Source organism: Caretta caretta, chromosome 10 (genome assembly GCF_965140235.1).
Source record: "Caretta caretta isolate rCarCar2 chromosome 10, rCarCar1.hap1, whole genome shotgun sequence".
In the NCBI taxonomy this organism is placed as follows: domain Eukaryota; kingdom Metazoa; phylum Chordata; order Testudines; family Cheloniidae; genus Caretta; species Caretta caretta.
Window position 1 is genome coordinate 18,403,702 of NC_134215.1, and position 13,194 is coordinate 18,416,895.

The 13,194-nt window shown below is 40.2% G+C and overlaps 1 protein-coding gene across 2 annotated transcripts in view; it reads left to right on the top strand.

Annotated features, from left to right (window-relative positions):
* Positions 1–13,194, top strand: part of SMG1 (SMG1 nonsense mediated mRNA decay associated PI3K related kinase) — a 119,015-nt gene that overhangs the window by 57,717 nt on the left and 48,104 nt on the right. For both annotated transcript variants that reach the window (XM_048865858.2, XM_075132746.1), the window contains 4 exons: positions 8,225–8,424; positions 8,751–8,947; positions 10,489–10,635; positions 11,528–11,682. In XM_048865858.2, the coding sequence (XP_048721815.2) occupies positions 8,225–8,424; positions 8,751–8,947; positions 10,489–10,635; positions 11,528–11,682 (699 nt within the window). The remainder of the gene's footprint in view (positions 1–8,224; positions 8,425–8,750; positions 8,948–10,488; positions 10,636–11,527; positions 11,683–13,194) is intronic.

The following is a 13,194-nucleotide window of genomic DNA, read 5'->3' on the forward strand; positions in this document are numbered from 1 at the left end:
TTGGTGGTAGAAGGCTGCTTCCACCTTTCAAAAACTCCTGTTCAACTACTAAAAAAAATTGCTTTTTGTTCACCCTCTCAACCTTTCAGTTAGTGAGAACTGTGTATAGGGTTGTGCTAGTGACAATGTAGTTGAACAAGCATTTTAATTACATGACTATCTTTTTCAGATGTTTGTAAGTGTGTGCGTACTTTGTGGTCTAACTTCTCATTCTTTTTCTCATCTCAAAGGCTAAACTTATTTTGAAAAGTTTGGTAAAATTCCACTGAGCTGTTTGAATTATCAGGATGGGAAGTGCTTGTGGGAAGGTGTCTTCAGTCTTAGGCCCCAGTTCTATAAAGAACTCCATGTGAGCAGACACCCATTGTTGTTGGTGTTGCTCCACCAGAGCACATAGGTTTACACTTGGCTAACTTGGGGGATTTAGTTTTAAAAATGAAACTTCTCATGCTTGAGCCTTGTGAGCTGCATGTAGTGTTTTTCAGTTAAATGCAAATACCAGTACATTTGTCTGTGTGCAGTCTCACAAATGTGATTATATTTACAACATACGCGATATGATTGTGTAGACATTGAAATGAATGTATGATCATTTTGCACGTCACATCACACACAGCAAAACCTACAATAGTGTGTATAACCAAGGGGGATTAGTTACAGACTGAGATGTTACTGCAATACAAATAATAAATAGTAATTGCAGGAATGCAGTTGCTGTGGGAAAATTGCTTTATATATCCTGATGCTTTAAGATATTATTAATCCTCAATCACTTTTCCATTGAATTAAAGAAGGTAACATTCTTCTTTGAGGTATGTGTAGCCATGTATTCCATGTGGGTGTGTGCACCCCACATACCAGTGAGCCAGAGAACTTTGCCTCGCAGTACCTGTAGGGGCAGCCCTTACGCCCTGCAGCCATAGCTCTTCCTGGCCACATAAGGGTGGTGCTGCCCTCACCACCTCGGTTCCTTTGCACTGCCCATGGATAGAGGTGGAGCTCTGTGTGGTATCTTCACCTCATAAGAACGGCCATACTGGGTCAGACTAACGGTCCCTCTAGCCCAGTATCCTGTCTTCCAACAGTAGTCAATGCCAGATGCTTCAAAGGGAATGAACAGAACAGGGCAATTATTAAGTGATCCCAGTTATGATTTTCACCTTCATGGCATCTTCAGGTAATGAATTCCACAAATTATGTGTTGTACAACAAAGTACTTTCTTTGTTTTAAATCTGCTGCCTATTAATTTCATTGGGTGACTCTGGTTCATGTATATGTGAAGGGGTAAATAACACTTCCGTATTCACTTTCTTCACACCATTGATGATTTTATAGATCTCGGTCATATTCCCCCTTAGTCATCTCTTTTCCAAGATGAACAATCCCAGTCTTTTAATCTCTCCTCAGAGGGAAGTTGTGCCATACCCTAAATTGTTTTTCTTGCCCTTCTCTATACCTTTTCCATTTCTAATATATCTCTTTTGAGATGAGCAACCAGAATTGCACACAGTATTTAAGGTGGGAGAGCGGTGGTAAATTTTCATATTATCTGTTCCTTTCCTAATGGTTCCTAACTTTGTTAGGTTTTTTGACTGCTGCTGCACATTAAGCGAATGTTTTTAGAGAACTATCCACAATGAATCCAAGATTTTTCTTGAGTGGTAATAGCTAATTTAGACCCCATCATTTTGTATGTATAGTTGAGATAATTTTTTTCAGTATGCATTACTTTGCGTTTATCAACACTGAATTTCATCTGCCCTTTTGTTGCTCAGTCACCCAGTTTTGTGATATCCCTTTAACTCTTTGCTGATTGCTTTGGAGTTAATTATCTTGAGTAATTTTGTACCATCAGCAAACTTTGCCACTTCGCTGCTTACCCCTTTTTCTGGATCATTTATAAATATGTTGAACAGCACTGGTCAGAGTACAGATTCTTAGGGAACCCTGCTATTTACCTCTGTCCATTCTGAAAACAAACCATTTATTCCTTCCCTTTTAACCAGTTACTTATGCATGAAAAAAACTTCCCTCTTATCCCATCACTGCTTAATTTGCTTAAGAGCATTTGGTGATGGACCTTGTCAAAGGTTTTCTGAAAATCCAAGTACATTGTATCCACTGGATCATCCTTGTCCACATGTTTTTTGACGCCCCTCATAGAATTCTAATAGACTGGTGAGGCATGATTTCCCTTTAAAATAGCCAGTTGACTCTTCCCCCAACAAATAGTGTTCAGCTGTGTCTGATCATTCTGTTCTTAACTGTAATTTCAACCAATTTGCTTGGTACTGAAGTTAGGCATATCAGTCTGTAATTGCCAGCATCACTTCTGGAGACTTTTTTTTTAAAAATTAGTGTCACATCGGCTATACTCCCGTCATCTGGACAGAGCCCGATTTAAGTGATAGGTTACATACCACATTTAGTAATTCTGCAACTTCATGTATGAGTTCCTTCAGAACTCTTGGGTGAATACCATCCGGTCCTGGTAACTTATTACTGTTGAATTTGTCAATTTGTTCCAAAACATCCTCTACTGACACCTCAGTCTGAGAGAGTTCCTCAGATTTGTTACCTAAAAAGAATGGCTTAGCTGTGGGAATCTCCATCACATCCTCTGCAGTAAAGACCAACGCAAAGAATTCATTTAGCTTCTCCGCAGCACACTTGTCTTCCCTGAGTACTCCTGTAGCATCTTGATTGTCCAGTGGCCCCACTGATTGTTTGGAAGGCTTCCTGCTTCTATTGTACTTAAATTTTTTTTGCTGTTTGCTAGTTGCTCTTCAAATTCTTTTTTGACCGACCTAATTATACTTTTACATTTGACTTGCCAGAGTTTATGCTCCTTTCTATTTTCCTTAGTAGGATTTGGCTTCCAGTTTTTAAAAGATGCCTTTTTGACTCTATTGGTGGCATTTTTTTGGTCCTCTTACAGTTTTTTAAAATTTGGGGTAAACATTTAATTCGAACCTCTCATGTTTTAAAAAAGATTCCATGCAGCTTGTAGTCATTAAGCAGTCACACTTTCACTCCCAGTTTTCTGAGAACTTTTATATAGTAATATTATACCTTCGATTAAGTTTAAGTGTTTAGTTTAGTGTTAGAGTAGTTAGCTGCCCTGTGTGATGCCCTCACCAGGGTTCAAGCAATGCCCACCATGTAGGGGGGCTATCCCCAACAGTTTATTGTGCCTCAGCGAGGGTCAGAGCACCTCTCTTTAATCTATCTGCAAGTCATTCACCAAGAGGACTCAGGTGGCTAGAGACTTGCAGTTGAAGCAGAACCTTCTGGAGCAGGCCTTGAGGCCCTCATCTCCTCAGCAGTTGCCTTTGGATCCAGCAAGTGATGTTGGCCTGCTCTCGGGCCCTGCTGCTTCCCCCCAAAAGAAAAAGGGGTTGTTCACCCTCTCTGGTGCAGTGAGAAAGAGGTCCTAAAAAATATGAGTTGGGCCCGTTCCAGGGCTTGGGGAGATGATGACTTTTCTAGGAGGAGTGTTGACCAGCATTGTATTTTTTATGGCATGTGGAATGGAGCAGGTCTGTCCAACCGCTCCCTAATATTGGACCGAGAGCAGCGAGGGCCCTTATTGCCAACTTTGGTTCTGGCCATGGTGCACAGTTGAGTCAGGTATTGACGACATTGGCACCAGCGCTAACTGTCTCCATTATGATAACATACCATGCATCAGACCTGCTTTGCCTCTCAATCCCAGACTTCCTCTTGTTTCAGGAGTTCTCTAGTGTTATGGCGTCTACTGGCTCATCCTCCATTGTGTCTTTGGCACCTTCTGGCCATATCGCAGTCACAAGCTCTGTTGGCAATGCAACTTCTATCGCATAGGCCAGACTGCAGAGTCAAGGCTGGGCCCAACACTGAAGGCCCCCACGATGCTGGTGCAGGCTTCAGCACAGTTATTGTCTTGGAGGCAGATCCCATCATTGAGTTTGGTACCAGCTTCGGTGCTGAAGCCTCTGCTGGCAGTACTCGTGCGACTGATGCTGATTCCTCCCTCCTCTTTGGCACCTGTGCTGCCTCCTTATTGTGCTTTAGATGCGTCTGACTGGTTCTTTGCCCCATCAGGAACTGATTCCCCCATTGTTACTACAGAAACTCTGGTATTCCTCAAGATCCAGGCTGGGGTTATCCTCCTCGTCCGATAAGTGCCAGAGATCATTTTGAGATCACTTTAACTTCCAAGATTGACATCTGTCCTGCAGTTGGGACAGGGTCTCTTGGCCCTCTACCTACTGGCCACCAATGCCTTATACACATGTCGTCTAGTGGCCTCCTTGGAATCCCTGGGATACTCCTCAGTCCCTGAGGTCCTGCTCCAGATCAAGATCGCTGGTCCTGATCACCACTCCCATACCATTTCAGCTGCAAGTGATCGCTGAGTTGATTTCCCAAGGACCTATGTGGCTCTTCTGTCCTGATCTTGTGGTACAAGAACAGAATCAGTCATTGGCACAGCAAACTACCTTCTTGTCCTGCCCACTCTACTGTGCTGGAATCTTCCTCTCACTTGGTGTCTGAGGACATTAAAACTTATCAGGACCTCCTCTGGCATATGGCCACTGCCTTGGGTATACAGGAAGAATTTCTGCAGGAGAATACGCATAAGTTGCTGGATATTCTCCAATCATTAGCTCCAGGTAGAGCACCCCTCCTGATTAAATGAGGCTTTTCTGGAGACTACAAAGGCCCTCTGGAATACCCCATCTTCATTGCCCCCTGTGGCGAAGTGTTTGGATGCAAGGGTTCCTATGCAAGGGTTTGAGGGTTTCTCTTTCCGCCAAGCCACTAACTCCCTGGTGGTGACTGCAGCAAATGACAGGGCTTGGCAAGGAATGTGTAAATCCACACCCAAGGACAGAGAGTGCCAAAGAGGATGGAGTTGGGGAGAAAGATTGTATACCTCCTCTTCCCTGCAGATGTGCATATGAACCAGCGGGTGTTGCTCTCTAAATATGACTTTGTTAATTGGGCAACCATATCTAAGTTCATGGAGAAATTGCCAGAAGCCTCCAGGGAAAAGTTTAAGGTATTCATTGCAGAAGGCCATTTGGCCAAGATTTTGTTGCAGGCAGCTCTGGAAGGGGCAGGTGCCTCAGCCAGGATTATGGCATTGTCTGTAACCATGAGGAGAGCCTGATGGTGACAGAACTCAGGTTTTGTGCCTGATGTGCAGCAGACCATTGAAGGTTTACATTTGATGGCTGGGTTTTGTTTTCAGGAAAGACTGACAAAACTTTGCCCTCTTTTAAAAGACTCCTGAGCTACTTTGTGCTTTGGGAGTATATTCTCTGGCTGTGAAGAGGTACCACTATAGTGGTTAGCTGCTGCAGCAGTTATACCACTTGCAGTGATTTTTTTTGGATAATTGTCCCATCCTGTGTGGCAGTGGAATTACTCCAGAAAGAGCCAGTGATTACAAAGGAGGAGGTCCTCTGGTTCTGAGTTTAACTAGCCCCTCCCACCCATTTGCCCACCTGGCATCTAGTGGGTACCCATTTTGACTTGTTTAACCTCTCCTTTTCCATGCCCCCAGTTCAGGGACAAGCTAGCCCACTTGTAGAGTGTTTGGGACTCAATTACAATGGACAACTGGATCCTAAACGCAGTCAGATTGGGATATGCCATACTGTTCCTCTCCATCCATCCTCTATTTAAGCCTCTAGCAACTTCTTTCCACTTTCTGTGTCAGAGAACAGCTTTCCTTGTGGTGGTAACATTTGTAAGGAGAGTGTGCATATTGCAGGCTTGGATGGCGGAGCCTCCCCACATGCAGTTTTCAAAAGACAAAGTAATCCTGAGGCCGCACCCAAAGCAAAGGTGATTTCCCAGTGTCACTTGAACAGTGTTATATATTTACCAGTGTTCTTCCTTAAGCTGCGTTGAACCCCAAAGGAACAGAGTCTTCATACCTTGAATGTCAGGTGATTTTACATTTTTATGTGGCTAGAACTAAACCTTTTCATTCCTCTCTTCGTCTGTTTCATATGCAGACTGAATGAAGGGTCAAGTGGTCTCTTCACAGACAATCTCCAGGTGGATAACATCATGTATTTTGACAGCATATGAAGTAGCCCAGGCTACGCCTCCTCAAGAGGTGTGAGTGCATTCCAAGCAAGTTCAGGCAACGACAACAGCATTTCTCTATGACGTTCCTATATTGGACATTTGCAGGGTGGCCACTTGGTACTCTGTGCATACTTTTGCTATGTGCTATGTCATTACAGCTGTGTCCGGATCAGATGCAAACTTTAGGAAGGTAGACGTGCTGCCTTCTTTAAGTAGACTCTGAGCCTCACGTCCTGCGAGTACTGCTTGCAAGTCACCTGCATGGAGTATGTGGCTACATCTACTTGAAGTAAAAAGAGTTACCTACCTGTAACTGTTGTTCTTCCAGATGTGATACAGATGTGATACAAATGTGTATTTCGTGACCTGCCCTTCGTTGCCTCTGCATTTGGAGTCTGTACTTCAGACCTTTTATATGAAGGAACTGAGAGGATCGGGGCAGTGCCACCCGTATACAGCCAGGGGAGGCCCTACAGCCATAGGGTGTGAGAGCCTCAGCTACTGGTATGTCCCAGCTCCAGAGCATGGAGTGTGCACACTGACCTGGAATACATGTCTGCATCACATCTTGAAGAACAGAAGATTATGTATTTTTCCAGACAGAAACTATTAAAATTACATTCTTTACTAATGCAAGTTGTAAATATTAAATTTAAAGTTTCAGTTAATTCTTTTTGGTATGTAAAGACTTAATGTATTTAAATCTGCAAGAACGGATGTTATGTAAGCCTTTGTATAATCAGTTTTGTCACCATGTAGCTACTAAAACCCACTACTCTGCTCACATCCATGTTGAAAGAGTTGAATATGTTTTTTTATTTTACTTTTTATTACCACTGGGTTGGTCATGTGGCATTAGGAGGGCCTTCAATGTTTTCAGAAGTTTCTGAAAGCAGACTAGGTAAGGCAGCATTTGTGAACCCAGAGAGCAAATTCTATATACCTCATAGTTTTAACCATCTGTTCCTCTTTTATCCCTGCCAATTCACTCTTAAAATTAAGGTCTTTTCAGCTGTAAGTAAATAATTTTTTTGTTTGTTTGGTTTTAATTATGGTCTGTTTAATAGTTGATTTTTTTTTCTGATAGCCTTAAGTCAGCTGGGTGTGATAGGTGAATTTGAGTAACTTCTTTTTCTTGTCTTAATTGCACCATTGCCCTAGTGGATTTCCTTAGCTTGATGCACCCAGTACCTCTATACAGCTAGTCCCATTGTGCACAAAAGATGCTACAAACTAATGTTGACTGGTATATAGCACACTGCTTCCTCAGGTACTCCAGATGCCATCAACCTTCTTGCCTGGAACCATATGCTCCATATAGTTATACATGCCTCTTCCTCTCCTCTCCTCCCCCCCCCCCCCCCCTTCGAGCTCAATGTGTAGGTATTCAATACAGATGTCTTTATACCATTTCTGTAGGATGCCAATCTCCTTCTTATGTATTTGACATATGATACACACAGAAGTTATACTGATATCATCTGCATTCTGAGACTGCAGACTCAATGCAAACTGACAATGAGGCATGTTTTGATGGTGTTGGCTCATGTTAGAAGATGAGACAGTGTTGGGACAGATATTGAGTTGTACTACTTGCAGTTGGCTTCACTGCGATCTTTCTAACTTGTGGGCCTTCTCTGTCATTTTGTACACCTGGAAGAGAATGTCTGAAATCCTTTTTCCGGTTTTTGGCACCAGCTGAAACTATTTACCATTCCAGTTTTTGGGATGCAATATTTTATGCTGCTAAATCCTTACAGTCTTCATTAATTTCTATTCACATCTATTTTTATCTCTCAGAATTTTGAATATCTTATTTCTCTTTGCTCATTTTCATTTTCAACCAAAAGTGTATGCCTCTTTTTCAAATTTGTCTTCTGCACTGTGTTTTCTTTACTTTTGGCTAGCAAACCCTTTGTCTCCATTTTTTCTGCCTTTGTAATTTTTTTTGCAATGTTCTTGAGCTCTGTATTTGTTCCTGCAGAATAATCCTGTGTGTGTGTACACGCATGTGCATGACAATAGGAAACATAGGTCCATTAGAGGTTTGATTACAAGAGTAATCAGTTACAAGCTAAAATACCTTTACAGCTATGTATATAGATATGAATTGCTGTATTTGTCTTAACTTTTTTTCAGGAAGGACAATTGGTTAGAAAGATTGTTCTACAGCTGTCAGAGATTAGATAAGCGTGACCAATCGACCATTCCTCGCAATCTGTTGAAGACGGATGCTGTACTGTGGCAGTGGGCTGTTTGGGAAGCAGCTCAGTTTACAGTCCTTTCTAAGTTAAGAACCCCTTTAGGTAGAGCCCAAGATACGTTCCAGACAATTGAAGGTAACATAAAGAATGTATATTTTTTTTAATGGGATATTTGGTTTAAGAAATAGAGTAGTGAGCTGTTTTCTTAAATTATGGTCAAGATAGGAAAAAATTACTTTCTTTTTCAACAATTTGTTGCTTTTTTAGACCTTTCTTAAATGTCAAGAAATCAAGTGTTATATAATAATTTTGGAGATGCTTTATGTAGTTTTTTATTTGTTGAAGTACATGTTAATAATTTTAGACTCAATTTTCACAGATATTTTTATATTATATTAAGGTGTGAATACCTGATTATTTGGTAACCAGTGTGTTGACATGTTCTGGCCAAATGTTCATAGGTATCATTAGAAGTCTTGCAGCCCACACGTTAAACCCGGATCAAGATGTTAGCCAGTGGACTATAGCAGACAATGATGAAGGACACAGCAGTAATCAGCTTAGACTTGTTCTCCTTCTACAGTACTTGGAGAATCTGGAGAAATTGATGTACAATGCTTATGAAGGATGTGCTAATGCACTCACTTCTCCACCCAAGGTTTGTCTCTTTCAATGCTGACCGTGTACTGCAAACTGTCCCACAAAAGTGGGAATATTTCACTGTATATCACTAGATATTTATCAAGAATCATATGCCACTTCTGAATGATTCCTTGTAATAACTTTTCTATCGAAATGTCCGATATACTACCCTGATTATAAGCCAACAATTTTTCCACTTTAAAAAATTAAAAAAGCTCAGGATTACCTAGCTGTTCTCCCTATTGGTGGAGTTTACTGTTTTTGAAAAAGATCAGCTGCAGACAACCTGGTTTCCAAACATTGTAGGCTTGTGTTCTGATTTTCATTTAACCTTGTTTGTCTAATTTCAAACAAACATGATATATTCCTTCAGTTTCTTTTGCCTTACTTGATTTAATGTTATTTGTTATTAAACAACTGAAAAGGGAATATCGTTTTCTTGAGTAACTGTTTACACAGCAGCACAATATCAAACACGTTGCAGATGATAAAATGAATAACTATTGAATGTGAATTAAAGGCACAGTAGTCACTGCTCTATTAAGCTATCAACATTTGTTATGAAATGCATTCAGTTGTGAGGAGTTCAAGCTGCCATTTGTTGGATATGAAACAAAAATTGATGTATTTACAGTTAAATCTATGAAGCTTTGGCCTTCATAAACCAAACTGCTTTAAAAATTGAAAGGACCACTTTGCTGTTTTCCCATTTCTGTTTAAACAATCTGTAAAATGGCCAAGCAGTTGACATATTAAATCATGTCATAATTGCAATGAGTTTTTGCAAGAATTATTTGTTTGCTATTTTGCCTGTCCAGACATGTATTTGGAAGGGTTCCAAGGAAACCATTTCTGTTTGTTGAAAAAAATCCATCCAAATCTGATTGATTATAATATTTGGTAGAAAGATATTGCACCACTCGTGTGTTTGCCTCAGAATCTCTACAATTATAATGTATGTTGTCATTTCCCAATGGCAGGTCAAACTGAATTTGGGAGTAGTCTAGAATTAGTGTATTTTGCTGCTGTGCAGGGGATCAAATTTTAAGGATCAAGCTGAATTCTTTTCTCCCAGGCTGGCAAGAAGTAGTGAGTCACTGATGAGTCAGATTTTCTCTCTTTTCATCCCTTCTTTCCCCCCAACTTCCAGCCTCTTTCATATGGAAATGTGGTCCTCCAAGAGCAGGTATTGACGGAGGGTTGAGTAAAGCAAAAATATTTTCCAAGAAATCATCCGTTGTAAGTAGGGCTTCTTAGGTACGGGGGAAAGAGATTTGAAAGGACAAGTTAAAACACATTTAAATCTAACTTCTTGTCATGGACTTGCTGACAGAAATCTTCCCACGGCAACGTTGTTACATTTTAATCATTCTATAGTAAATTACACCACTTGAAAATTTAGTTAGAGAAGGGAACCCTTCTGGATAAAGATTATGCTGTGTTCTATGTATTAAATATTATAATGCATCTATTTTAATTTATACAGAAATAGAAAGTATTGTTTTATAAAACTCAGGATCTCTTTTTTTTTCTTTCTCCCTTCCCCCTATTGTAAAGGTTATCAGGACATTCTTCTACACTAACCGCCAGACCTGCCAAGATTGGCTAACTCGGATTAGACTTTCTATCATGCGGGTTGGATTGTTGGCTGGTCAACCTGCTGTGACAGTCAGACATGGTTTTGATTTACTCACAGAAATGAAGGTAGTATATTTTTCAAAATTTAGTAAGCTGTAGAAAAAAACATTTCCATAGTATTGTATATAAACTAAAAGATAAACCAATGGATTAGGTAATCAAACCAATAGGCCTGTCAAAAACTGTATTCTAGAGCAACAGTTTTGAACTTTTACTTATCTATTTTTGAGGGGGTGGAATTTTTTCTAGGCAAAATAGTTTAAAATCTGGAAATTCTGTGTTACACATTTAGTCAAAGATTTATAGCTAGCTCATATTTTGAACTATATAATTCCCACTGTTTAAGTAAGGAGCCTCTGTTTAAAACTTGTGGAAGTTTTTTGATACTTTTGCTAGATCAGTATTTTTCAAACTTTTTGTCTGTGGAACCCTTCCTGATATTGTGAAAAGCAACCCTTTTCTAACCAAGGACTGGGATGAGGACTGGAAGAGGATGAGGTCCAGGAGGAGATCTTTCTACAAAATGTTGGCACAATGAGTTGGAAAAACCACTGTGTTTAGAACACTTTGTATAAAAGCTGAAGGGTACCGATGACTTGTTCGATAATGTTGTTTGACCTTCTTAAAATGTGTGTGTTTTTAGCAGAGAACGCTTTCTAGATTTATGCCTGGGTAGTAATTTGTCTGCTGATGAATTTCTGGGGATTTGTGAAAAAGTAATGTATTTGCATAAGTATAGGCGATGAGCTAGATGTGCTTTTCAGAGGGTAGTGTACAGTGTCTGGTTTTCAAATATTCTTTGCTTTACTTTGTGGGAGTGGGGTAACTGTGACCATTGAGAATACTTTATTAAATATAAACATGAAGTATTGCATTACACATTTAAAACATTTAACAATGTACGCATCTTTTCTCTTCAAACAAGATCTGTTAAATTAGGCTTAAACTTCATTTCTAGGGAAGTGAATTGGAAGTGACAATTATGATGTTGGTGGAAGCACTATGTGAGCTTCATTGCCCTGAAGCTATACAAGGAATAGCTGTCTGGTCTTCTGCTATAGTTGGGAAGAGTCTGTCTTGGATTAATTCTGTAGCTCAGCAAGCAGAAGGACGGTAAGTTGGCACAAATGGCTGGAGAACTGGTATAAATATGAGCTTATTTTCTAAATACATGAAGTGCCAATATTTTTATCTCAGTTAATGTAAGTTGCTTCATGGATCAAAGCTGCTCTTCTGGTTTCCTTATCTGAACAAGAAGTTCACTTTTAGCATGTCTTTGGGAGATGGTTAGCATGTCCTAGAATTTTTTAAAAACAGATGCATAAGAACATCACTAAGTTGTCAGTGTTCAAGGATCAGCTGTGCTGTGTTACATTTTCAGAAATTCTCTGTAGTGTAGCAGCATTAGTTAGCCAGGGTTATGTTGCAAATTATTCTTTAATCTGAATTTTTTTTTACCCGGTTTCCTGGCCAGAGGTAGTAATCTGAGGTTCTTTAAGGATATCCAGATGTAATTTTCAGACCTGGCTCTGAACCCTTTTTTGTGTTATGAGTGTTGATCACGCTGAGGTAGTGTCTTAAATTACAGCTCCACCCTAGTCTACACTACAGTGTTAGGTTGACATATGTTATGAATTATACCTGATAGGACACGCACACAAATGCTACGAATTACACCTGGTAGGTCACGCACAGTTCGAATCTAGGCTGAGGCACATAAACAAAGTCCACAACTGCAAAGTTCCCAAAAAACACCAAGTTTATTACGCTTGAGCGTGGTGCCCCCCTGCTACCCAGGAGGGTACCCCGAATACAGATTATACAAAGGTTATATACCTCTTAGCAAAGCATGTTGCCCTCGCGCATCGGAAACCTTAACCAATAAACAAACCCTTTTTTTATCTACCACCTATCCCTGCTTGGTGCATTCTTCATGCTAAACTAGTATGTTAATTACACAGCATGGTCCTAAAGCGATGCGTCAGTAACTTTTATTATCAGGATGGGAGGCCTCACATCAAAGGCCAGGAGATAAGGAGTTAGAGACAGACAAAGAACAGATACCAGGAATCAAGGCAGGCTGGAGACGAGGAGGAGGATTTTCACAGGAATGCAGTATCTAAGGAACACTCCTCCTGATGCATGATGTGCTTGCTTTTAGACAATGGCGGGCCCCAAACCAAAATGGAGTCACGTGCTAACTTTTCCTTAACACATAAAGCACCTTATGATTTACAGCCACTGCAGTGGCTGTAAGTCAACCTAACATAGGTCGACTTGTTTATAGTTTAAACCTATGCTAAGAATCCGTAGAGCAGTGTGGTAGATTTTAAAAAGTGAATCAAAATACATGGAAACATACTTGAAATTTTCATCCACTTATGGGGAAGCAACTCACCTTTTCACTGTGGAAAGTAGTTACTGAATCCCAGAAAGGAAAAAGGAGACCCCTGTTAATTCTTAGGTACATGTGCAGACAAACAAAACCTAGGCAGGCAAAAATCTATAGAATTTTTATAAGGATTATTGATGTCTGTTTTCTTTTGTTAGGTCCTTCAAATAATGCATATCTTTGTAAGATACAAAGTGTGGTGTTCAGAAATACTTTCTGTTAGTAATGTGAAC